The 26611-nt window shown below is 43.0% G+C and overlaps 1 protein-coding gene across 1 annotated transcript in view; it reads right to left on the reverse strand.

Annotated features, from left to right (window-relative positions):
* EFHC2 (EF-hand domain containing 2) overlaps positions 1 to 26611 on the reverse strand; it is a 141113-nt gene that overhangs the window by 4289 nt on the left and 110213 nt on the right. The window contains exons 13-14 of the mRNA XM_033949229.1: positions 24317 to 24409; positions 10793 to 10898 (exon numbers count right to left, since the gene is read on the reverse strand). Of these exons, the coding sequence (XP_033805120.1) occupies positions 10793 to 10898; positions 24317 to 24409 (199 nt within the window). The remainder of the gene's footprint in view (positions 1 to 10792; positions 10899 to 24316; positions 24410 to 26611) is intronic.

The raw sequence follows: 26611 nt of genomic DNA on the forward strand, positions 1-26611 counted from the left end.
ATGAAACAGAATTAAAAGTGTTTTGCTCCCGAGTTTCTTTTATATTCAGTGTCTGGTGCATCACGTTGTAGCATCCAACAATAGTCGGCAAGCATTGACGGATTCCAATTGCCCTGGTATCGTTTCTCCATCGTAGCTATGTCTTGATGAAACCTTTCACCGTGCTCGTCACTCACAGCACCGAGATTTGCGGGGAAGAAGTCCAAGTGTGAATGGAGGAAATGAATCTTGAGTGACATATTGCACTTCATTCTCTTGTATGCTTTGAGAAGTTTGTCTACCAGCTGAATGTAGTTTGGGGCTCTGTAATTGCCCAGAAAATTGTCAACAACGTCTTTCAAGGCTTTCCAGCCAATTTTTTCCGGCCCAACTAACAGATCTTCAAATCGCTTGTCACTCATAACATGTCTGATCTGGGGGCCAACAAAAATACCCTCTTTGATCTTGGCATCAGTTATTCTTGGGAACATCTGTCTTAAATAACGAAAACCTTCCCCTTCCTTGTTCATTGCTTTCACAAAATTCTTCATGAGTCCCAGTTTAATGTGAAGAGGAGGCAAAAATATCTTTGTCGGGTCAACAAGCGATTCATGTGCTACATTTTTCTGTCCTGGAACTAACTTTTTACGGAGTGGCCAGTTCTTTCTAGAATAGTGCGACTCTCTGTCTCGGCTGTCCCATTCGCAGATGAAACAGCAGTACTTTGTATAGCCAAGCTGCAGTCCTAGTAACAGAGCAACGACTTTGAGGTCTCCACAGATATTCCAGTTATACCTGGTATACTGGACATACTTTAGTAACATTTCCATATTCTCATATGTTTCTTTCATATGTGCTGCATAGCCAACAGGTACTGAAGGATAAACGTTGCCATTGTGCAACAGAACAGCTTTCAGGCTTAACATTGACGAATCAATGAAAAGACGCCACTCTTCCGGGTTGTGATCACAACCAAAGACCGAGAACAATCCTTCAATGTCACAACAGAAACAGAGACTGTCGACTTGTGCAAAAAATTTGGTTATATCATGATGCCGGTCTCGAAACACAGAAATTTTCGTACCTGGTGATAGCAAACACCATTCCTGCAGTCTCGAACCTAGCAGCTCAGCTTTTGCTTTTGACAGACCCAAATCTCTGACCAAATCGTTCAATTCGGACTGTGTTATCAGATGTGGATCGCCTGATGAGGATGGTTCAAAATCCGGGTCAATGTCACTGTTAGAACCCTGCACTGCAGTTTCTTCATCTGGTTCGTCTAAGGTCCAATCCTCTGGTGGTTTCGGAACTGGAAGACTGTCATCATGTGGCATGGGTCTCATTGCTGAAGGCAGATTAGGATATTCAATTGACTTCTTGTTTTTGGCAGAGAAACCAGACACATTAGTCAAACAGAAATAACAGTCCATCACATGGTCTTTCTGTTCTCGCCATATCATCGGAACAGCAAATGGCATCGTCTTTCGAGTACCTCTGAGCCAGGCTCTCAGACTAACAGCACATGTCGCACAGCAAATGTGAGGCGCCCATTGCTTGTCTTGATCACCTATTTTGCAGCCAAAATACAGATGATAGGCTTTCTTTACAAGGGCAGTCATCGAACGTCTCTGAGGCATAAGTGTATATTCCCCACAGATATAGCAGAATGTGTCGCGGCTGTTACGACACCGACGAGACATATTGCCCGACACCAAAACGTCTATAGCATCAAGCTTACTTACTGTTATATTGCTACAGCTACTATACTACTATACTTTACTATACTGATACTATATACACACACGGACTATCTATATTAACCAAATGAGCAGGATCGGTGTATGGAAGCCACCATTATAGCATGGTGAGACAGCGCAAGCTCGTTCAGACCTGCCCAGACATGCCCAGGATGTCATCTTCCATAAAACAGCTTCCAACCTGGCTAGATTTTATGCATGGACATACCCAGGCGGCACAAACCGTTGTTGATAAGACACTTATGGGAGAAAAAATTGTTTGCATCCAAATATAAGAAAAAATCACGACAAAATTGAAGATTTCTCTGAAATGGTACGTGATGGGTAATTTTTGATGTAATATTCATGATCAGCACCCAAAATTCTATAAGAAACACCCAGCAGTGTTCAGGAAGCAAAAACTTTGTTGTGCAGTGAAATTACCCTACAGATGTCCAACACCAGATGAGACCTGGCCCAACAGAACTTCCCTCCCCTACTACTGCAGTGTCTTTCCAACCATGCCAAAACTCAAACTCATGGCTTTTCCAGTGCTCCCCAACTAAACCATTGTCTGGTCATGAGACTATCTCACGTGCAAAGAAACAGGGGCATCCAATGTCTTTGTCGTAATTTATAACAACAAACCACCAGTTGTTCTAACGCATTATAAAAACCAAAGAAACATACTCCAAAGGTTTTCTGAAAACAATGCCTCCGATTCATACTGAGACTATCATCCAAATAGGACATTTTGTATCTTCAGCACCTGAAAACACACGTTTCCTGAAGATGTCCTAGAAGCTTATTCTTGGCACTTGAAATACATGTCGCCTTCCAAAGGAGGGAAGGAAGAACCTTAGTAGGTTTCTTAAAATTCTTATTGTTCTCAATTATAGCTCAGTAAACATAACATCACACAGAGAATCAACAGCACAGCACATCGGGGATTCAAAGTTTCGTACCAGGAGTTTTTCTGACTCGTGTAACTGCATTCTGCAGCTTCTCCCTGAAGTGTAAGAGTTAATAGCTCGCTACGTGCATTTTAGCCTAAAGCAGAGTTACGTGTTTGCTTCATTGTGTCTGTGCATAAATCCTGAACCCACAGAAAGGGTTTGCTTATTTGGTTTTTGGGGTCAATGAGAGGTAATTTATTGCAGATGAGAGTCTAGAAACAAGGGTGCTCCATATGCAAGGGAACCGAGGCACCTGACTGAGTGATACCTCTACTGGGATTTATTAGCATAGAAACTAAAACCAGCGCACTGCCTAAGCCGGGTCCTACTTGAAATGTCCATCTCAGTGACAGATAATGCTTCCTCCTCCACCATTGCAAATAGCTTGCTTTTCTTTAAAAAGATAGAGAGAGAGAGAGCTGAATACAGGACTCTTTATATGGTAAATGCAAAGAAAAACAGACTTGGAAAAGCTCAGGAGAAATGCTGCATTGGTATCCATGCTAATTTATCCGAACATTAAATTACAATTGAGCTGTAATCTAGCCTCCACGACCTCGGAATCAAAGACACAGCCCTCCAATGGATCACCTCCTTCCTCCACCAAAGGACCCAAACTGTCCTACTAGGGACACATAAATCTAACCCTAAGCCTATCAAGTATGGTGTTCCTCAAGGCGCCCTTCTATCCCCCCTCCTATTCAACCTCTACATCAAACCCGTCATCGATATAGCGCAAAAATATAACATCAAAATCCACTCTTATGCAGATGACATCCAGCTGCTCCTCCCCTTAGGCGAAAACCGGCCATCCCAAATTGCTAACCTCGAACTCTGCCTCACTGACATGAAAACTTGGATGTCAAACAACAAACTTCAACTTAACGCCTCCAAAACCGAACTCCTATGGATCAGAAACAAAAACACCAAATACCGGCGACCTACACTAACATGGGATTCCACTCTACTTATGGCAGCAGATCAAGTTCGCAGCCTGGGAGTAACCCTAGACGGACACCTATCCCTATCTGCCCACATATCCCAAGTAGTCTCCACCTCCTTCTACTACCTTCGCCAACTGAAAAGGATCAAACCCTACATCTCCACACCAGACCTCGCCCAACTCCTATACGCATATGTCCTCTCCAGAATGGATTATTGTAACTCCCTATTTAATGGACTAACCAAAAATAATATCAAACGCCTCCAACGGGTCCAAAATGCAGCCATCCGCCTCCTACACAACCTCAACTACCATGATCCCATCTCCCCGGCACTCCATGCTGAACACTGGCTCCCAATTAGCCAACGCTGTACTTTCAAAGCCCTGGCAATTGCCCACAAGAGAATCTATTCCACCACCCCCTCCTACATAAAATCCAAGCTTCCCATCTACAACCCCACTCGCACCCTCTGCTCAAAATCAGAGATACGCCTATGCACCCCCCGGAAGATCCCTGCTCACAGAAACTGCCCACAAACGATCCTACAGCCACTTCATTCCACACCTCTGGAACCAACTCCCCCCTCAACTCAGACAACAGAACTCATTATTAACATTCCGTAAATCGGTAAAGACCCTCCTCTTCAACTAAAGATCTCCTCTGTCTTCTCCCCCCCCTTACGCCCCACCCCCCCCTCTCTCCTATCACCTCCCCAATCTCCAGTATAATCCTCTCTTACTCTCTCCACTGACAAATTGTACCTAAACACATATAACTTTCCTTAATCTAAACTAATGTAGTTCCCCCTTCTCTCATACTGCTGTATTCTCCCTGTATTTAATTCTCTCCACAATCTATAAGTCCAATCACTTAAACCTGTTGTATTGCTTATATGTCTAGTTACTCTCCACTGTGTATGTTCATTTGTAGACCGTTCTGAGCTACTGGAAGGATGGGATAAAAATCCAAATAAATAAATAAAAACACAGCCCTACAGCAAACACTCCAATGACCATTCCATAAATCTAAGCACAATGGGAAACCAGGAGCAATTTTCAGAGAAAGGGGGGCGATTTGAATACATTGGGGAGCTGGATGCCTCTCCTCTCTTTCCTTGGGGAGCCTGGGTGGCAACAGTATTGGTCCTGGCAGAAGATATCACAATGCCAAGTAAAAAGCCTGATAGGCTTCTGGTAATCTTCCATACATGGCCAGGTTTCTTTCCCAGCGTGGCTTCTCCTTGTGGACTAGGGGGGAGCACTTCTCCTTGGGTGGGGGGAACACTGTTTACAGTCCAAAGAAAGGAAAGCATCTTAGCCAACACTTGTTGGCAGACTCGGGGTATACTTATTTATTCAATTTTCTATACCATTCTCCCAAGGGACTTTACATGAATGGTTTACATACATTTATTCAGGTACTCAAGTAATTTTTCCCTGTCTGTCCCAGGGGGCTCATAATCTGTCTAATGTACTTGGGGCAATGGGGGGATTAAGTGACCTGCCAAGGGTCACAAGGAGCAGCGTGGGTTCGAACCCACAACCCCAGGGTGCTGAGGCTGTAGCTTTAAGCACTGCGCCACTCTAAATCAAAATGTAATAAAAGCCACATGTAGGACAATCAAACCATTGTGACATCACTGATGAGGTTGGCTCTTATTGGTGGAATGAGGCATTGTGACATCACTGATTAAATTGGCTCTTATTGGTGGAATGAGGCATTGTGATGTCACAATCTCAGCTCTGGTTACCAGAGACAGAAACTTTTCACATTATTTAGCTTTCTCTTGTTCTCCCAGGGGGAGCTCAGAAGGGTTTACATGAATTGATTCAGGCACTCAAGCATTTACCTTATCTGTCCCAGTGGGGCAATGGGGGAATTAAGTGACTTGCCCAGGGTCACAAGGAGCAGTGTGGGTTTGAACCCACAACCCCAGAGTGCTGAGGCTGTAGCTTTAACCACTGTGTCACTCTAGAAATCCAAATGTAGTCTAGGACAATGAAGCCATTGTGACATCACTGATGAGGTTGGCTCTTATTGGTGGAATGAGGCATTGTGACATCACAGTCTCAGCTCTGGTTACCAGAGACAGAAACTTTTCACATTATTTAGCTTTCTCTTGTTCTCCCAGGGGAGCTCAGAAGGGTTTACATGAATTGATTCAGGCACTCAAGCATTTACCTTATCTGTCCCAGTGGGGGCAATGGGGGGATTAAGTGACATTAAGGGTCACAAGGAGTAGCGTGGGTTTGAACCCACAACCCCAGGGTGCTGATGCTGTACCTTTAACCACTGTACCACACTCTGACCTCATCTAAGTCTGAGGTTGGATGTTTTGGGCAAGACGTCCACATAACCAGTAGGAAAAATGTCCATTTTCAAAGCTACCAGACATCTATCTTATTTTTAAAAATGGCCTGTGCATAAGTTTTGGTCCTTAGGACGTCTGTCTTTTTTGGCCATTTTCAAATATAAAAATGTCCACATAAAAAAAGCACACCACCACCCTCTCCGTAAAGTAGAATTTCCTAACATTGCCTTTGAATCTACCACCCCTCAACCTGAAATTATGTCCTCTGGTTTTACATTACATTAGTGATTTCTATTCCGCCTGTGCCTTGCGGTTCTAGGCGGATTACAAATTAGAAGAGATCTGGACATTACCGAGAGAATTACATAACAGTGATTCATGTACTTTACATGGTCTGGTAGAGGATTATAAATTATAAGATATCTGGATTTTTCCAAAGGAATTACATAGCAGAGAATCAATATCAGTATATACGGGTTACAGAAGAAAAATTACCAAACAATGAAGGAAGAAGTTTGTTGGATACTGAAGGTAGATGCTTATTTTCCTTTCTCTGCAAACCTTGGTTTGCGAGCATAATTTGTTCCAGAAGTATGCTTGTAATCCAAAGCACTTGTATATCAAAATGAATTTCCCCATAAGAAATAATGGAAACTCGAGACGATTCGTTCCACAACGCAAGAACTTTAATACAAAATACTCTATGTACTTGTATTGCAAGACCTCGCTCATTTAGAACAGTCACTACACTCCCACAGTGTCAGCGAGAGAAGAACCATTGGCTCAATTGTGATGATGTGACGCATGTATACTGTATGTACTTGTATTGCAAGACATTGCTTGTATATCAAGTTAAAATTTATTCAAATGTTTTGCTTGACTTGCAAAACACTTGCAAACCAAGTTACTTGCAATCCAAGGTTTTACTGTATTTAAATGTCTGAATCATATCTCCCCTGTCCCTCCTTTCTTCTAGGGTCTACATATTCAGGGCTTCCAGTCTCTCCTCGTACGACTTCTGGCGCAAACCTCCTATCATTTTCGTTGACCTCCTCTGGACCGCTTCAAGTCTTCTTATGCCAGATACAGTCAGTTTGGGCAGCTTGGGGGCACTTAGACGCAACTAAAACAGGTCTAACTGCCGGTGTCAAAGTTCCCTGCAGTAAAGCTTTGATTATTGGGTCCAGTTTTAAGCCCTCCCGATTCCTGCCCATAACACACCTCCCAACATGCCTCTTTGCGCTCTGGACGCACAGCAACTTAGAAGTGTTACTGTATGTCCAGAAAGCTGGTTTTGATTATCGGCACTTGGACGTCCAGGTGCCAACTTAGGCAGGGTTTTGGAAGTTTTATAGTTTTGATGATGCCCCTCCATGGTATATACAGTTAACAGGTTACGATTTTCACTGGATTTGCCAAAATTTCAGTACAGTAACTCAAAGAAGCAGACAAAACTGCTAATCCCGGCGTCTTTGTCTGTATATGGCCGTTTGGTGGAAGATGGGCTGGGGAGGGCTTCAATGGCTGGGAGGGTGTAGATGGGCTGGAGTAAGTCTTAACAGAGATTTCGGCAGTTGGAACCCAAGCACAGTACAGGGTAGAGCTTTGGATTCTTGCCCAGAAATAGCTAAGAAGGAAAAATTAAAAAATTTAAATTGAATCAGGTTGGGCAGACTGGATGGACCACTTGGGTCTTTTTCTGCCGTCATCTACTATGTTACTATGTCTGTCCCTCACCAAAAAGAACCGAAGCCGGTCTATGGAAGGAATGGGCAGGAGATAAAAAACGAAAGAAAGAAAAGAACAGGCAAAAGAGAAGAGTGGCTTCTTTTAATGTACTAATTAGTATCTGTGCACACTTCCTTTTCTAGTCTTGCTTATTCGACTCCATCTCCGGCCTGCTCTACAGTGCCCAAGGCGGGTTTCTGTTCAAATGTGGAGTCTAGTTACACCTTCAGTTCATTCTTTGTAAGGATCTGCTTTCCTCTCCTGTTAAGGCTTGAGAATGAGCCACTGGCTGATGCTTAATTTCCAAATGAAACAGAAGTTTCATTCTGAAGTTCCTTTTCTTCATTTTGCTTTCCCATAAAGTGACGGAAACGACTTGCTGGCTGTATCATTTTGGTGGACTGTGCGCTATGGTGCGATGAAGCTGTAATCAGGGCCCTCCGCAAGGTTTCAATCACCTGCCGCCTCTTTGATTTTAAAAACTCATCCCAGACACAAAACATTGTGACAATTCGAAAGAGAGGGTTGATAGCCAGGAGATTTAAAACCAATGTTGCATTTTTAGTCATGTTTCGCATGGCATCACTGACACAGCACTACTAAAATGCAGAGAGACAGTTATGATACCGTTTTCCCCCCAAATTAGCCCTCGCATGATTTTTAAAGGTGCTCCTAATATAAGCCCTACCTCAAAAATAAGCCTTAGTTAGGTCGACCACCCTTCTGAATGTCCCCAACACTCCCTGACTCTATCCATGATAATAGTGCTGCGCGATTTGCCGGCAGCAACCCTTTCTCCCCCTCCCCCAATGTGCAGCATCTTTCCTCCTCTCTCACCCATCCCCTTGCGCCGCATCTTTCTATCCCTCCCTCCCATCCCCCTGTGCAGCAGAACCCCGCCGACCCTCCCACCCATCCCCTTGCACAGCATCTTTCTATCCCTCCCTCCCATCCCCCTGTGCAGCAGAACCCTGCCGACCCTCCCACCCATCCCCTTGCACAGCATCTTTCCATCCCTCCCTCCCATCCCCTCGCACAGCAGAACCCTGATGACCCTCCCACTGTGAAAATGACATACCTCCACTCCAAACAGCAACGGCGGCAGCACTCTGAATGGGCTGCTTCGCAACATTCCCTGTGCTGCGTCACTGATGACATCAGTATTGTGGAAAATGTAGTCTGACATATGCTTCAACCACTCCTGCTTGTCTGTATAAACCTCTCTGCCAGTGGTCTTTCCTCTAAGACCACCTCCTTTCCTCCCATCATCTAAACTTGAATCCTTGTCCCACTTCTCACTTCCTGGTCATTTCTATACTTTTGCCCTGCTAAGGTCAGTAAGATGACCCTTCTTCTGGCACCTGGTGTTAAGCTGTGTTCCTAGTGGGCTCTCACCTGCACCCCTCACTCTGTCGCTCAGCTCTGCCTGCTTCAGCCATCAGCCACATGGCTGAGTAAACCCCCCTGAATTACAGGACTATCTATTCACCGTGCACTTGCTTAACATCTGACCTCGCGCAAGGATAATTCTGTATTTATTCCCTAGAATCTGGAATGCCTCTCTGCATTCAGGCGAAGATGGCTGGACATGATGAAAACAACCATGGGGATGACGCTGGAGGACCTTACCGGGACTAGCACAAAAACGATCTCTTTTTAGATCTGCAATTCATCAAGTCACTAAGACTCAAATACAAGTCAATGGCACCTAACTAACTGACTTTGATGCAGTCCAAAATTAATGTTTTAAGCTGTACGTATAAATATGGGGAGAGAATGATATGTTTGAAGATTTTGCATTTTCACAGTGCTATAAAGAAGGTTGTGGAAGGGGGAGGAAATATTTGAGTTAGTATATTTGGACTTTTTCTTTCTAGATAATATTTGATGTGGGGAGTGTGTGGCGCAGTGGTTAAAGCTACAGCCTCAGCACCCTGGTCCAGCACCCTGGAGTAGCCCTGCTGCTCCTTGTGACCCTGGGCATGTCACTTAATCCCCCCATTGCCCCAGGTACATTAGATAGATTGTGAGCCCACCAGGACAGACAGGGGAACATGCTTGAGTACCTGAATAAATTCATGTAAACCATTCTGTGCTCCCCTGGGAAAACGGTATAGAAAATTGAATAAATATATAGTGTGAAAAGCTTCTATCTCTGGTAACCAGAGCTGGCATTGTGATGTCACAATTCTTCATTCCACCAATAAGAGCCAGCCTCATCAGTGATGTCACAAAGGCTTCATTGTCCTATACTTGGCTCATTTTTACTACATTTTGATTTCTAGAGTGGTGCAGTGGTTAAAGCTGAGGTTGTGGGTTCAAACCCACGCTGCTCCCTGTGACCCTGGGCAAGTCACTTAATCCCCCCATTGCCCCAGGTACATTAGATAGATTGTGAACCCACCAGGACAGACAGGGAAAAATGCTTGAGTACCTGAATAAATTCATGTAAACCATTCGGAGCTCCCCTGGGAGAATAGCAAAGAAAATTGAATAAGTGCAAAGTGTCTGTCTCTGGTAACCAGAGCTGATCCTGTGATGTCACAATGCCTCATTCCACCAATAAGAGACAGTCTCATCAGTGATGTCACAATGGCTTCATTGTCCTAGACTCGGTTCACTTTTGCTATATTTTGATTTCTAGAGTGGCGCAGTGGTTAGAGCTACAGGCTCCGCACCCTGAGGTTGTGGGTTCGAACCCACGCTGCTCCTTGTGACCCTGGGCAAGTCACTTAATCCCCCCATTGCCCCAGGTACATTAGATAGATTGTGAGCCCACCAGGACAGACAGGGGAACCTGCTTGAAGTACCTGGATGTAAACCGCTTTGAGTGTGGTTGTAAAACTCCAAAAGGGCGGTATCCAAGTCCCAATCCCCTTTCCCTTTCCTAAGCTAGCATTCTATAAAGGCCTTTCACAAAGACTAGCTTAGCGCGGTTCATCCCAGTACCTAACACTGGGCACCAGTTACTGAATTTCTCATGTACAGTAAGTCAGGATTTTAGCCACATAAAGTAATCTATTCAGCTCACGTGTTACAGAACATTTCAGTCTGAGTCAGGTCTTGGCTGAATAAACTCTTCAGCCAGCTGTGAAGAGCTCCAGGCTTTTCTAGTGATTTCTATTTTGACATGTTTACCTTAACAGGGATCTCCAGTGGTTGGCTTATACGAATCGGTTGCTCCCTCCAGTTTAGACCAGCCAAAAGTTTCAAGTAATCTATTTCTCCCTGGCCGTTTTCATGCCTAAAAAGCAGAATATATGGACATAATGTTAAGGCGTAATCTTCTCTGGGAATGGCAGATCTCAAAGCGCAGTTGTTTTGGTTTACATTAGGTCCTGCAATACATGGCAAGCACTAGGTATTATGTTACTGAGTAACTCTGTGAGGTTGATTATGTGATAACTCAATAAACAGCTCAATCCTTCTTGCATGTCAGCATCTTACGAATCTTGGCAGGCTCGGAAGCTAAAGCAATCGTTTTGCTGAGCTTGAACACTTAACAAGAGCTGTCACACATTTAAATAACTTTGGCTTCCAAGGTTTTCCTAGGCTCTGCCTGCCGCCATATCCCTCTAATCATCTGTTTGCCTGGGTGTGTCTCACTTTCTCGCTCATCTCTTTCATCTTTCTCTTTCTGTCCTACAGAGGGCAGCACTTATCTATAACGCAGTAACATATACAGTACTGGTTCATAGACAACGGTGCGAAAGACAAAGGCGCGCCCGGACAATTGAGCACAGCGCGGAGGCGCGCGCCACTCTAAATTACTGTTTTTAGGGCTCCGACGGGGGGGCGTGGGGGGGAACCCCCCCACTTTACTTAATAGACATTGCGCCGGCGTTATGGGGGGTTTGGGGGGTTGTAACCCTGCACATTTTACTGTAAACTTAACTTTTTCCCTAAAAACTGGGAAAAAGTGAAGTTTTCATTAAAATGTGGGGGGTGACAACCCCCCACAATGCCCCCACAATGCGGCGCAATGTCTATTAAGTAAAGTGGGGGGGGTTCCCCCCACACACACCCCCGTCGGAGCCCTAAAAACAGTAATTTAGAGCGGCGCGCACCTCCACGCTGCGCTCAATTGTCTGGGCGCGCTTTGTCCCAGCGCGCTTTTGACCTGACACCTACAGTACTTTCCTTTACAGAACACTAGTGTAGCAGCGCAAAAATGCCTATAGAATTGAGGTGTAACCACATATTCCAACCACAGAGCTGGTATGAAATGCTTGTGCCTAGATTGTAAATTATTGCAATCTATAGATAACTGCACATCCTATCCATGCTGCACCTAGACCAGGGGTAGGGAACTCCGGTCTTCGAGAGCCGTATTCCAGTCGGGTTTTCAGGATTTCCCCAATGAATATGCATTGAAAGCAGTGCATGCAAATAGATCTCAGGCATATTCATTGGGGAAATCCTGAAAACCCAATTGGAATACGGCTCTCGAGGACTGGAGTTCCCTACCCCTGATCTAGACTCTGCTCATATGTATGCCCACTGTCAAACTGCGTACTGGAGCATTTATCTACCATTTTATATAAAAGCATGTACTCTGGTATGTGCACACATACAAACATACAATGATCAAGATCTTCAGGGGATTCACCCCACCCCCTAAAGGCCCTGGGGGCACAGCTCTGAATTTTATTGGTTGAGCAGGCAACAGGCAGGTGCTGCTCAGCCAATCAAATTCAGATCAGCACCGTGAAGGCCTTCAGGGGGTTTGGCGAATCCCCAGCCCAAGAGCCTTGCTTTTTATCTTTTTTTTTTTTTGGGGGGGGGGGGGGGTACTTTTTGTTTGATGCAGTTTGACTGGTTAAGCAGGCTGCCTACTCAACAAACCAAGTTTCAAGTTTATTTAGGTCTTGTAATACCGCTTTTATAAACAAAGCGGTTTCCAATTTATACAAATTATAAAAAGTTTTTAAAAATATAAAATAGAGGGAAAAAATTTATAATTACAGTACAGATATAGCAATGTTACTTACCGTAACAGTTGTTATCCCAGGACAAGCAGGCAGGTATTCTCACTAGTGGGTGATGTCATCCGACAGAGCCCCGATACGGACGTCTCACAAGCATGTCTTGCTTGAAGAAACTCAGAAGTTTCGAGATGCCCGCACCGCGCATGCGCCAGTGCCTTTCCGCCCGATGGTCCGGGCGTGTCTCCTCAGTTCTTTTTCTTCTGCGGAGCTGAGAAGTTTACTTCAATTCTGCGCCCATTGAATCTGTTTTTTTGCCTTCTATTTTGCCGTGGGTTGGGTTCTTTTGGCTCTCCCGTGCATTTATTTCTTTTTTTGATTTCTTTTTTCAAAAAAAAAAAAAAATTTCTTCTTCCGACACCGGGTCGGCCGCGTGGCTGGGGCCCCGCGCCTTCGACCTTGCGGCGGAGATTTTCCGGCCTATGTCCCGGCCGATCACTGGTTTTAAAAAGTGTAGCAAGTGCCAGCGCGCGATTTCGCTCACGGACCCGCATCGACGCTGCCTACAGTGTCTGGGTCCGGATCACTTTCCGAAATCGTGCCGGCCTTGCTCCACTCTGACGGCGCGTGCGTTTTAAGCGCCGCTGTCTGCTGTGGGAGTCCATGTTCAAGATGGAAGCTTCGTTGGATCCTTCAGCTTCGACATCGACTGGTGCTTCGACTCCGTCGGCAAAGCCCTTGGCCTCCCCGGCTGCTTCGGGCCTTTTGAAACCGGCATCGTTCACGCCGGTTTCGGCCTCGACCTCGGCGCCGGTGCCTTCCTCCGTCTCCTCGGAACAGGTATCGACCCCTACAGTTCCACCGGTGGTGCTTAAAGTGCCAAAGGCTGGCAAGCAGAAGCACGCAGCACCGAAAGAGCGCGGAGACCGTGCGGAAGGGCCCCCTTTTGGTGCGGATCCCTCCATATTCATGATACATATGGGCAGATGGGGAGGATACATTGCTTAAAATGAAAGAAAGGGGAGGCAGAATACAAAAGGAGTAAAGGGGATCTTTAATGTAAGGCCTGATGGCTGAGTTTTTTGAATAAGGAAAGCTAATAAGTATATAGATCTCAAAAGCATCTCTGAATAGCTATACAACAAGAAAACTAAGAAATTTAATAAAATTTGGAAGCCATTAACTTCTTATTGTAATGAGTAAACACCATTTTCTATTGTAATATACACCGTCTAATGATTGGGGGGAGGGGGAGGTATATTTTACATTTTTCTTATTGGGGAAATAATAGAGGAATGATGGGAGGGGGAGGGTGGTAATTTTATGTATTGTAAGATAAATCAGAAAGATTGTCAAGTGATGTGTTTAATTGTATTGTTTTATTGTTTGTGCACTTGATGTAAGATTGAAAATGTTGCTCAAAGACATTCTTCAAATAACACCAGATTAGCTTTTCATATTTTACATTTAACAAAGGATATGAAAGATCCGGCTTTCTCTGTTTCTTTAGATGTAGAGAAAGCATTTGATCGGGTAGAATGGACTTTTATGTATCAAGCAATGGATTGGTTTGGTATTGGTTCTCGATTTATACAAATGATTCAATCCCTGTATAGCTCCCCATCTGCTAGATTATATATAAATAATACTTTTTCAGAAAGGTTCTTTTTAGAAAGGGGAGTTAGACAGGGTTGTCCATTATCTCCTTTGTTATTTGATATTGTTTTGGAACCTCTACTTTTAGCTATTCAACAATCAAAGGAGATAGAAGGTGTTCCTTATGCAGGTCGGGAATATAAAATTTCTGCTTATGCAGATGATATTTTGATTCATTTGAGAAATCCGGAGTCAACCATTCCACATTTATTGGATTTGATTGATAAATTTGGAAAATTTTCAGGTTATAAAATAAATTGGAATAAATCAGAAATTCTTCCACTAAATGTACATTGTATAAAAGGCTTATTTGATTCGTTTCAGTTTAGTTGGAAGAAAGATGGAATAAAATATTTAGGAATTTGGATAAAAAGTACATTGGAAGAAACAATGAAGGTAAATGAAAAATCCTTATTACTAAAAGTTACAGAATTGTGTGAGCAATGGAATCCTTTGCATATTTCTTGGTGGGGGAGAGTGCAAACAGTAAAGATGATGATTTTGCCTATAGTTTGTTACCAAATGAGTATGTTACCAGTTTATTTTCAAGAGTCCTTTTACAAAAAATTAAATAATATTTTGACAAAATTTGTTTGGCTTGGGAAAAAACCAAGAATTGCTTTAGTATCGTTGCAAAAATCAATTGTGGAGGGTGGGATAAATTTTCCAAACTTTTATAGGTACCATCAAGCCTATATATTGCGTCAAGGTATGTATTGGATCCTCCCTGAGCTTATTGATCATCAACCAGATTGGTTATATTTGGAACGGAATTTGGTGTCCCCTATGAGACTTCCACATGTATTAAGTATCAGATTTCATAAATATGCTAAGGACAATATAATTTTATTGGATACTTGGAAAACTATTAAATTTATTGATAAATTAACAGAGGTACCAATAATGAAATCTACTTTACAGTCCTTATGGTTAAACTCCAAGATTCAAATAGGCGGTGCTGGAATTGCTTGGAAGAATTGGATGCAGGCAAATATTAGGACATTAGATGATCTTATTTCTAATGGTAATCTGCTTGAGTTTTCACAACTGCAGCATTCATTTGGTATTTCAAACACTCAACAATATAGGTGCTTGTAGTTGAAGCAGGCTATTTAGATGGGGTTCCCTGAATGGAAAAATTTGAAAACTTATTTTAGCTTGCAAATCCTTTGCTACCAAACAGATTTAATAGGACATCAGGCTGCCCAGTGGTATAAATTGATTTCTGGATTTTTAAATAAAAAACCAAAAAACAGTCTTAGAGATATTTGGAGTATCGAGTTAAAACAGCATATTTCTGTTTCTCGTTGGCCACGAATCTGGACTTGGAGATTAAGATGTACAATGTCAGCATCTATGAGACAAACATGGTTGTTTTTATTACATAGAATTTTTTGGACTCCAGTTCGGTTGAATAAAGTAGATAGTTCTAAATCTAATAGATGTTGGCATTGTCATATTGATATAGGGACTTTGGATCATCTTTTGTTTTTTTGTCCATTGATACTTGGCTTTTGGAAGTCGATTTGGGGGCAAATTAATAATATTCTTCAATCCTCTATTCCTTTGACATATGAAGCAATAATTTTTGGAACGATTCTGCATGATAAACCCACTTTGGATAGAAATAATAGTCGCCTTTTCATGATCTTATCAGGAATAGGGGTTCAAATGATCACATCTAATTGGAAAAATCATGATAGGATTAATTTTAGTTTTTGGTGGGCAACTGTATGTGCAACATATAAATATGAAAAGATTATGGCAGAGCGTTTAGGGTTTGTTAAATCCTTTAAGGGGATTTGGGGTCCATTAACTAATTTTGTCACATTATAATTAAAGTGATTCCTTTTTCTTTATGTTAGATTCCTTTGCACATCCAGGGTGGGTGGGGGGGTGTATTATTTATTTAGAGGTATAAATTTCATAATATTCTATAATATTGATGAGTATAATATAATATAATATTACTGTTATAGGTTAAGAAGGGATTTAAAATTTTTATTGTAATATTTCTGATGTTAATACTGTATTTTCATATACCGTATTTGCCGGTGTATAAGACGACTTTTCAGTACCTTAAAATCCTCCCCAAAGTCGGGGGTCGTCTTATACGCCGGGTACTGTTTACATTCCCTTACTTTACATGCCCTGCACTTTTCCCCCGCCCACCAGCCCGCCTCACCTTTTGCCTCCGCCTACCACGCAGCGGGCCGTCAAAGCGCAACCAATGAGAGGAGACTTAGCTCGCTCGCCCACCAGTGAGCCCGCGCGATGGATTGAAGTCATGTTGCCGGCCGGGTTAAGCTCGCCCTGGGGTTCGGAGAGCGAGGCGTGCTACGGGGGAGGGGAGCTGGTGCCGGGATGTGGTGGTTAGACGGAGCGCTGTTCCGGCTCGTCCGGTGAGTAGTGGGTCCGCCGGCGGGCTTTATCCTTTCTGCTCCGCTTCCTAACTGTGGGGGGGTCTGGTGATAATAAGGTCTTTTCTTAGCCAGTTTATTTAAAAAGATAAATAAACCAGGTTTTGCTATAGGAATGCGTGCACATGTCGGGTCTGTGCAGCTCTGGGGGGAGGGGGTAAGTAAACATTTGAATTAAAATTGTTGAAATAAATTCTGATGTTCTTTTAAGTTTTATTTGTTGTGCGGAAGAAGGGGTAGTCTTATACGGTGAGTATATAACAAACTCTATATTTTAACTGTAAAAGTTGGGGGGGTCGTCTTATACGCCGGCAAATACGGTAGTTGTTTTTTTTTTTCGATTTTTCAAATGTATACATTGTCAAGTTCAAAATATCAATAAAGAAATAAAAAAATAAAAAAAAAAAAGCATCTCTGAAAAGAAATGTTTTGAGATTAGATTTAAAATCGTTAAGGTTCTTTTCTTGTCTCAGGGTCAGTGGTAGGGCATTCCACAGTGTGGGTGCAATTACTGAAAAGATTGCTTTACGCTTCGTGTCACAAAATAACTGACGAACTGAGGGAACTGCTAACAGATATGGTTGGGAAGAGCGTAGTGTCCTATGCTTCAAGCAGAAAGTAAACCCAAAAAATAGAAAAGCAGGGCAGTAGAGCTGGGGATTCACTGAATCCCTTGAAAGCCCTCACCGCATGCCACTGCACACGTATATGCCGGGTTCTAACCATTTGCCTAATGTTGCCACCCTCTTTGTAGGATCAGCCCCACATGGGTCTCTTTCCTGGCCTTTCACTCTGGTTTTCTTCCCCACCATCTCTCTTTCCTTAGCATTTTCTCTGACTTAGGCTGGGATTCTCTAACCGGTGCAAATCTTTTAGGCGCCAGTAGGCGTCCAAGCTCAGTAAAAAACGCCATTTTAATGACATCTGTAGCCAAGTTTCATGGCACCCACCGGCGCCTCTTTATAAATGTCATTTATGATACAGAAACATGGCATTTATAAAAATAATAATAATAATTTATTTCTTATATACCGCCAAAGCCATGGTAGTTCGAGGCAGTTTACAATAAGAGGAGCTGGACAGTCAGCGGTATAGTTACAATATAGAATTAATGAATACAAGTACATTGAATGCAAGAACAAAAGAAAGGCTGGACAGTCAGCGACATAGTTACAGTGTAGAAGCAATGAATTCGGTATACAGAATAGGAGAGATAATGAACAGCAAATTCTAGGTGACAAATCGGTTGAAGAGTTTCATTTTTACTAATTTTCTAAAACCTAGATAGGATGAGGAGAACATGATAATGTTACCAAGTTTCCAAGTTTAATATATATTTGATTGATCGCTTTATCAATTTCAAAGCGATTAACACATGTTTAAAATTACAATATTTAAAACGTACAAAGAACAAACAAACACGACAAAACAATTTAATTGCAGGACTAATTGGAAACATTAGGGTAAGTAGGGGGAGAAATTACAATATATTTGAGCAGAGTAAAAAAAAACAAATAAGGGAAAACACATATGGGTGGGATAAGAGGGGAAAAGATTGAAAATTATTCTAGCAATAAAATGAATCGATTCTGAAATTTGTAAAGATATAAAAGAAAAAACCGAATAAAATTAAATAATAAAAGCGTCGTTAAATAAAAAAGTTTTAAGATTACTTTTGAATTTGTCCAAATTAGATTCTTCACGTAAATGGATGGGGAGAGAATTCCAGGTTTGGGGCGCTGTAACTGAAAAGATATATTGTCGACGTGTATTAATTATTTTTAATGAGGGAATTGTTAATAAGCGCTGTTTATCTGATCTTAAAGTTCTGTTAGAAGAATAAGGAATTAGTAATTTATAAATGAATGCCGGAGATTTAAATAGAAGGGATTTAAATGTAAGTAAGCAGAGCTTGTAGATTATTCTGTGGGCCACAGGTAGCCAATGGGCCTCCTTGAGGAGAGGAGTAATATGATCAAATTTTTTAGTTTTTGTGATAAGTCTGATAGCTGTATTTTGTATGATCTGCAAACGCTTGATCTCCTTTTGGGCAATACCTTTAAACAGGGCATTGCAATAATCTAATTTGGATATAATGAGAGAATGAATGAGTATCTTTAAAGAATCAGTTTGCCTGCCTGGAAGGCTAGAGTTCTGTCCAGGAATCTTTTGTAACGGCAGGCCTTTATTGTTGGGTGAGTAAATATGTTGAATTTACATGTGGGCTTAATAGTGCAACCCAAATTGAAGTGGGAAACCAGGTACATATGGGCCAAACCGAAGATTGATTTGAAACAGAGACAAGAAAATTTAAATAAAACTCTAGCCTCGAGGGGCAGCCAGTGAAGTTTTTGGTTTTTTTTAATTCTTTATTGATTTTTAAACTTTCAACAAGTGTACAGAAATTCATAATAAACACTTTTAATTTGACCACTTGAACAACTTATCATTATATCCTATAAATAGAAATATAACCCTCCCCCCACCCTCCCTCAAAGCCCCTTATTCATTTTAAGATCATAAACCCTACACTTGAAACCCTCCCCCCACCCAACATTAAGTGGTGTATAATTAATAGAAAAATGGCATTTAATCGTGACAAAAAGATGTTAATGGCTCCCATATTTGAATAAAATTTTTATATTTTCCATTCTGTATGGCCAATGATCTTTCCATTCTATATATGTGACATAACGAGTTCCACCAGAAATTAAAATTAAGCCTACTATGGTCTTTCCAGTTATTAGTAATATGTTGGATGGCAACTCCAGTCATGATCATTAAAAGTTTGTTATTACACGCTGATATTTGACTCTTTTTTCTCATCGACATTCCAAAAATCACAATATCATAAGACAACGCTACGTGGTTTTCCAATAAACAATTTATTTGATCCCAGATTGAGTTCCAAAAGGCTAAGATATGGGGACAGTAAAACAAAAGATGATCCAAAGTCCCTACATCTAGATTACAATGCCAGCATCTATTAGACAAGGAACTATTTAATTTTTGTAATCTAACTGGGGTCCAAAAAGCTCTATGTAACAAAAAAAAACCAAGTTTGTCTCATAGACGCCGACATTGTACATCTCATTCTCCAAGACCAAATTTGTAGCCACTGAGATGCTGAAATCTGATGCTTAATCTCAATGCTCCAAATATCCCTAAGACCATTTTTAGTTTTTTCATAATAGGGGCTTATGTGTTCCCATTTTTTTAAGCCGAAAATCAGACGTACTGCCGAATTTTGAATAATTCGGAGTTTTTGAAAAAGGCCTCAAGACACATTCTAGATGAAGATGGTCCAGAATTTCAGTCGATCTGGAATGCTGGGTGATTGGGACATGTAGGACCAGAGACGGAGCACAACTATATTTTTTACATTTTTTTCTTTCCTTTATATAATATTATAATTTCTTTTCTTGCTTTAATGAAAAATTTATAAAGCTAAACGCTAGGATGGTTTACCAAATAGTAGTATATCAAGTTGTAAATAATCTGAATATCTATTTATTTATTTGTTCCAGGAAATATCTGTTTAGAATAAAATAAATATCCCCCCCCTTTATAAAAACATAGCATGGTTTTTAACGCTGGCCATGGCGGTAACAGCTCCAATGCTCCTAGAATTCCTCTGAGCGTAGGAGTTGTTACCGCCATGGCCGGAGCTAAAAGCACAGTTACTTACCGTAACAGGTGTTATCCAGGGACAGCAGGCAGATATTCTCACTGATGGGTGACGTCACCACGGAGCCCTCGGTACGGACCACTTTATGAACTTAGAAAGTTCTTGGTTGCCCGCACCGCGCATTCGCGAGTGCCTTCCTGCCCAACGGAGGCGCGCGGTCCCTCAGTTAAGATAAGCCAGCTAAGAAGACAACCCGGGGAGGTGGGAGGGTTGTGAGAATATCTGCCTTCTGTCCCTGGATAACACCTGTTACGGTAAGTAACTGTGCCTTATCTCAGGACAAGCAGGCATATATTCTCACTGACGGGTGACCTCCAAGCTAACAGAATGGGATGGTGGGAAGGTTGGCCATTAGGAAAATAAATTTTGTAGAACAGATTGGCCGAAGCGCCCATCCCGCCTAGAGAAAGACTCCAGACAGTAGTGCGAAGTGAAGGTATGAAATGAGGACCAGGTGGAAGCTTTGCAGATTTCCTCAATAGGAGTAGATCTAAGGAAAGCCACAGAAGCTGCCATAGCTCTAACTTTATGGGCTGTGACATGACTTTCCAGTGCCAGTCCGGTCTGAGCATAGGAGAACGAGATGCAGGCGGCTAGCCAGTTAGAAATCATTCGTTTGGAAACAAGATGTCCCAACTTATTTGGATCAAAAGAGACAAAAACTTGGGGAGAGGATCAATGTGGCTTGGTGCAATTCAGGTAGTAAGCCAAAGCTCGTTTACAGTCCAAAGTATGCAAAGCCCGTCCCCCAGGAAGAGAATGAGGTTTTGGAAAAAACACTGGGAGAAAAATGGACTGATTGAGGTGAAAGTCAGAGACAACTTTAGGAAGAAACTTTGGATGAGTACGGAGAACCACCTTATCATGATGAAATACTGTAAAAGATGGATCCGCTACTAGACCAGAGGGCCGCCACGAGAGCGGAGTGCTGGGCATGATGGACCACTGGTCTGACTCAGCAGTGGCAGTTCTTATGTTAGAGCATGTAACTCACTGACCCTCCTGGCAGAGGTGAGAGCAATAAGGAAAACCACTTTCCAGGTATGAAACTCGAGATGAGCCGTGGCCATTGGTTCAAACGGAGGCTTCATCAAACTGGAAAGAACCACATTAAGCTCCCAGACTACAGGTGGAGGTTTGAGAGGTGGTTTGACATTGAAAAGCCCCTTCATGAATCTGGATACCAGAGGATGAGCAGTAAGAGGTTTTCCCTGCACTGGTTCATGAAAAGCAGTAATAGCACTGAGATGAACTCTAATGGATATAGATTTAAGACCAGAGTCTGACAGAAAAAGGAGATAATCTGGTACCAATTCCACTGCCAAGGAAGTTGGATCGTGATGATGAAGTAAACACCAGGAAGAAAACCGAGACCACTTCTGTTGCTGAGTGGCCGGTTTCCTGGAAGCATCAATGATGTGACAAACAGGCTGAGAGAGAAGCATTTGAGTAGAGCTCAGCCCGAGAGAAACCAAGCTGTCAGGTTGGGATGTAGAAGGGATTGCTGATTCTGAGTAAGCAGAGTAGGAAAGACTGAAAGTAGTATGGGTTCCCTGGAACTGAGCTGTAGAAGAAGGGAGAACCAATGTTGCCTGGGTCACTGTGGAGCAATGAGAATCATAGTGGCTGTTTCTCTCTTGAGCTTGAACAGAGTTCTCAACATGAGAGGAAGTGGAAGGAAGGCAAATAGAAACCGACCTGTCCAACCAGAAGAAAGGCATCCGCCACCAGACGGAGAGGAGAGTAAAGTCTGGAGCAAAACTGGGGTAGCTGGTGATTGTGAGGCGCTGCAAATAAGTCCACCTGTGGGGTGCCCCATTGAGCAAATACGGACTGGAGAGTTACAGCGTCGAGAGTACATTCGTGAGGTTGAAGAATTCTGCTAAGGTTGTCTGCTAGGGAATTCTGCTCTCCTTGAATGTAGATAGCTTTCAGGAACAGATTGCGAGCTGTCGCCCAAGACCAAATCTTTTGAGCTTCCTGACACAACAGGAGAGAACCCGTGCCTCCCTGCTTGTTGATGTAATACATTGTTACTTGATTGTCCGTGCAAAGGAGGAGGACTTGAGGATAGAGGATATGTTGAAATGCCTTGAGGGCATAAAACATCGCTCTTAGTTCCAGAAAATTGGTATGAAAAAGCTTTTCTCTGGCAGTCCAAAGACCCTGAGTCTGCAGATCATCCATATGCGCTCCCCAGGCATAAGGAGACGCATCTGTGGTGATGATCTTGTGATGAGGTGGGAAGTGGAAAAGAAGACCTCTAGAAAGATTGGAGGAGGTCATCCACCAACGAAGAGACTGCAGAAGAGATGATGTAACGGATATGTGCTTCGAGAGACGATCCGTGGCTTGAGACCACTGGGACGCTAGAGTCCATTGAGGAGTGCACAGATGAAGCCTTGCCAGGGGTGTGACCTGGACCGTGGAAGCCATATGTCTCAGAAGAACCATCATGTGTCTGGCAGAGATGGTCTGAAGAGGAAGCAATTGCTGACAGAGATGGATGAGAGTCTGAAGTCGATCTGGTGGAAGACACGCCCTCATCAGAGTAGTGTCCAGAATTGCCCCAATGAATTGGAGACGCTGTGTTGGAATGAGATATGATTTGGGAAAGTTGACTTCGAATCTCAGAAGCTGAAGAAAGGAGATGGTTTGAGATGTTGCATGAGCCACTCTCTGAGATGAAATCTCCTTGATTAACCAGTCGTCTAGGTAAGGAAAGACCTGGAGACAGTGTGACCGTAGACAAGCGGCCACCACAATAAGACATTTCATGACTACTCGGGGAGAAGATGTCAACCTGAAGGGAAGAACCTTGTACTGGTAATGATGTTGATGTATTTGAAACCGAAGGTACTTCTGAGAGGCCAGATGCATGGGTATATGTGTGTAGGCTTCTTTGAGGTCTAGGGAGCATAGCCAATCATTGAGATTGAGATGAGGATACAGGAGAGCTAGTGACAACATCTTGAATTTTTCTTTGACCAAGAAGGTGTTGAGAGCCCTGAGATCCAAAATGGGTCTCAGCTGAGCGTTTTTTAGGACGCCTCGAGGTCGGCAGGACTTGACTCACTGCAGTAGTGACCTGAGGACCTGTAAGGGAAGGAGAAGGCTTCCTAGCCAGCTTACTCACGGACACCGAGGGAGAATCCTGTGATGTCGAATGGTGCGAAGTTGACTTTGGCGTAGACTCCGACGCCAGGACTAATGCCAAATCCCCTTCCATAGCGGACCCGAACCGTTGCTGGAGCTGACGGTTTCTGAGCGTCATTTTCTGCAGAAAGGAACAACTGGTGCAGGATTCAGCCTTATGGTCTGGCCCAAGACACTGAAGGCACCAGCGATGCGGGTCCGTGAACGAAATCGGGCAATTACACCATCCGCACTTCTTAAAACCCGTAGACGGTCGTGACATCAAGGGAAAAATAGCCTCAGCCAAATCGAAGGTCGAGGCTCGAGGCTGAGAAGAGGCCCCGCCAGGCCAAGTGCGCGAAAGTGAAAAAGTTAAATTTTTTTTTTTTTTTTTTACTTAACACAAATGAAAAAGAAAGAAGGAACAAATCCTGAAGAAAACAATCGAAAAATGAGTACCGCGTGAGCAAGAAGGCAGCAAAATTTGACGCAAGCAAAAAGAGAGTGACTGACTAGCTCCGCGGAAACGAAAAAGCTGAGGGACCGCGCACCTCCATCGGGCGGGAAGGCACTCGCGCATGCGCAGTGCGGGCAACCAAGAACTTTCTAAGTTCTTAAAGTGGTCCGTACCAAGGGTTCCGTGTTGACGTCACCCATCAGTGAGAATATAGGCCTGCTTGTCCTGGGATAATACCATGCTATGCTTTTGTAAAAGTGTGTGTGGGGAGGTATATTTGGAACAAAGAGCACCTAGGAATAAGGACAGAAAAGGAAAAGAGTGAGGCTACCCTTCAGAAGCAATTGGCTTCAGACCATGATCTATAAAACTGTGACTTACCTTCTTAATATCACTCGTAAAAGGTCATCTTCTACTGGTATCCTGAAGCCTTTAAAGATTGTCCGAGTTTTCTGCAGGGATAGTAACCCATTCCTACAAATAAAGGGCAGAATGCTGTCATGTTTTATCTTACAAATGTATAATTCACATTCCTTAGATCAGGTAGGAGAACCTTCAGTCATACATACTCCCTCCACCATCAAGGAGTGACTCAAGACCCTCCCGCTCAATGATTGACGTCTTCCTGTTAAATATGTAATTAGATGAGTACAAAAAACAAGCAAGTTTCAATTCAACATGAGCCTGAAATAGAAACATGATGGCAGATAAAGGCCTAATGGCCCATCCAGTCTGCCCATCCGCAGTAACCATTATCTCGTCCTCTCTCTATGACACATGTGACAAACACAAGGCCCGTGGGCCGAATCCAGCTCGCTTGGCCTTTTTATGCAGCATCTCTTTTTTTTTTTTTTTCCTTCCATCTCATTGTTCAGCATCAAGAGAGAGGGACTAAGAGGGGAGAGGAGGAGAGATAGAAGGAAATAGGAGGCTGGGAAAGGAGTGAGATGGGAAATGGGAGAGTTACAGAATAAGAGAAGATGGAAAATTGATAGGTAGCTGAAAATTTTAAAAGGAGAAAGATGAGAAAAGGGAAAAATCAATATGGACTGGAGCAAGAGAGGAGAAAAAAAATGGACAGCAGACACTGGAAAGAGAATTAGAAGATAGACAAAATCAGAAAGAGAAACTGGGACCAAAAGCAAAGCGACCAGACAACAAAAGATAGAAAAAATAATTTTATTTTCTGTTTTGTGATTACAATGTCAGATTTGAAATGTGTATCCTGCCAGAGCTGGTATTAGACAGCAAGCGTGAACTAGGACCTAAAAGAGAGGAAAGGTCTTTTTTATTTCTTTTGTAGCTGGCGTGGGGTTGGAGAGGTTGTATCCCTATACTTCTACTAAGACTAACCCCCTCCTTTGCTGGCACGCAGCGTGGGATTTGGCACCGACGATTGATCCGAAGCGCACAGAAGTCCTGTGAGCATCGGAGCCGCCACCGACGCTGGGGCCCACACTGCACGTCAGCAAAGGAGGGGGGGCAAGTATCTTAATAAAAAATCTGGCCCACAACTTAGCCTGCATTTTTAATTTCGACCCATTATGTGATTTGAGTGTGACACCCCTGCTCTTAGAGATCCCATGTGCCTATCCCAGGCCCTCTTGAATTCAGACACAGTCTCTGTCTCCATCACCTCTTCCGGGAGACTGTTCCATTCATCTACCACCCTTTCTGCAAAAAAAGTATTTCCTTTGATTGTGCCTGGGCCTATTACCTCTTAACTTCATCCTATGCCCTCTCATTCCGGAGCTTCCTTTCAAATGAAAGAGACTTGACTCATGTGCATTTATGCCAATGGAGTTGATCCATTAAATGTGTAGCCCTATCAAACTTTTGAGATCTAAAAATCAAATTTACAGCTACTTTTTGAAAAAAGGTTACTCTATTGTAATTTCTTAGAAATACCCAAATATAACAAATTATCTCCCATTTTACAAAGCCACGTTAGCAGCTGACGCAAGGCAAACTCTCCCACGCTCATTAAATCCCTAGGGGCATCGGAACGATTACCACAGCAGAAACAGCTGCTACCGTGGCTTTGTAAAAGGAGTAAAATAATGGCTTGAGCTAAAATTTTAAAATATTGAAAATCAAACATTGACTTAATGGAGCACATCGGTCTCCGCCTAAAAAAGATTTTTTTAAAAACTTAAACTGTTCACCTGTTGGAATAGCTCCAAGTATTCTGGGAACAGCATCTGTTTGCAAAGATTTTCCTGAGTTTAATGTAAAGTGCTCCCCCGCGAATTAAAGGTCAGCGATTATTCGCAGTATTTTCCGACTGTGAACCGCCAACCAGGAAAGGACAGCTGGAGAGGCAGGAGAGGGCAGCCGGAACGCCGGCGAGTGAAGGAAATCACTCGCTGTATGCTCCGACCACCTTTTCCTGCACTGACATGCAGCTCGTGATTGGTGAGGCCCGACTTTAGTGCAGGAAGAGGCGGTCGAAGCATATAGCGAGTGATTTCCTTCACTCGCCGGCGCTCCGGCTGCTCTCTCCTGCCTCTCCTGTTGCCCTCTCCAGTCTCCCCCACGAAAAACCGCATTCACAGCTTTCAAGATTCGCAGGGGATCCTGGAACAGAACCCCCGCGAATATCGGGGGGAGTACAGTAATTACACAGGGGAAAGAAGCCAGGGTGTTACTGAAACAAAGCAATTTGGTTTGGGTTTT

The sequence above is a fragment of the Geotrypetes seraphini genome, chromosome 6 (genome assembly GCF_902459505.1).
Source record: "Geotrypetes seraphini chromosome 6, aGeoSer1.1, whole genome shotgun sequence".
Taxonomy (NCBI): Eukaryota; Metazoa; Chordata; class Amphibia; order Gymnophiona; family Dermophiidae; genus Geotrypetes; species Geotrypetes seraphini.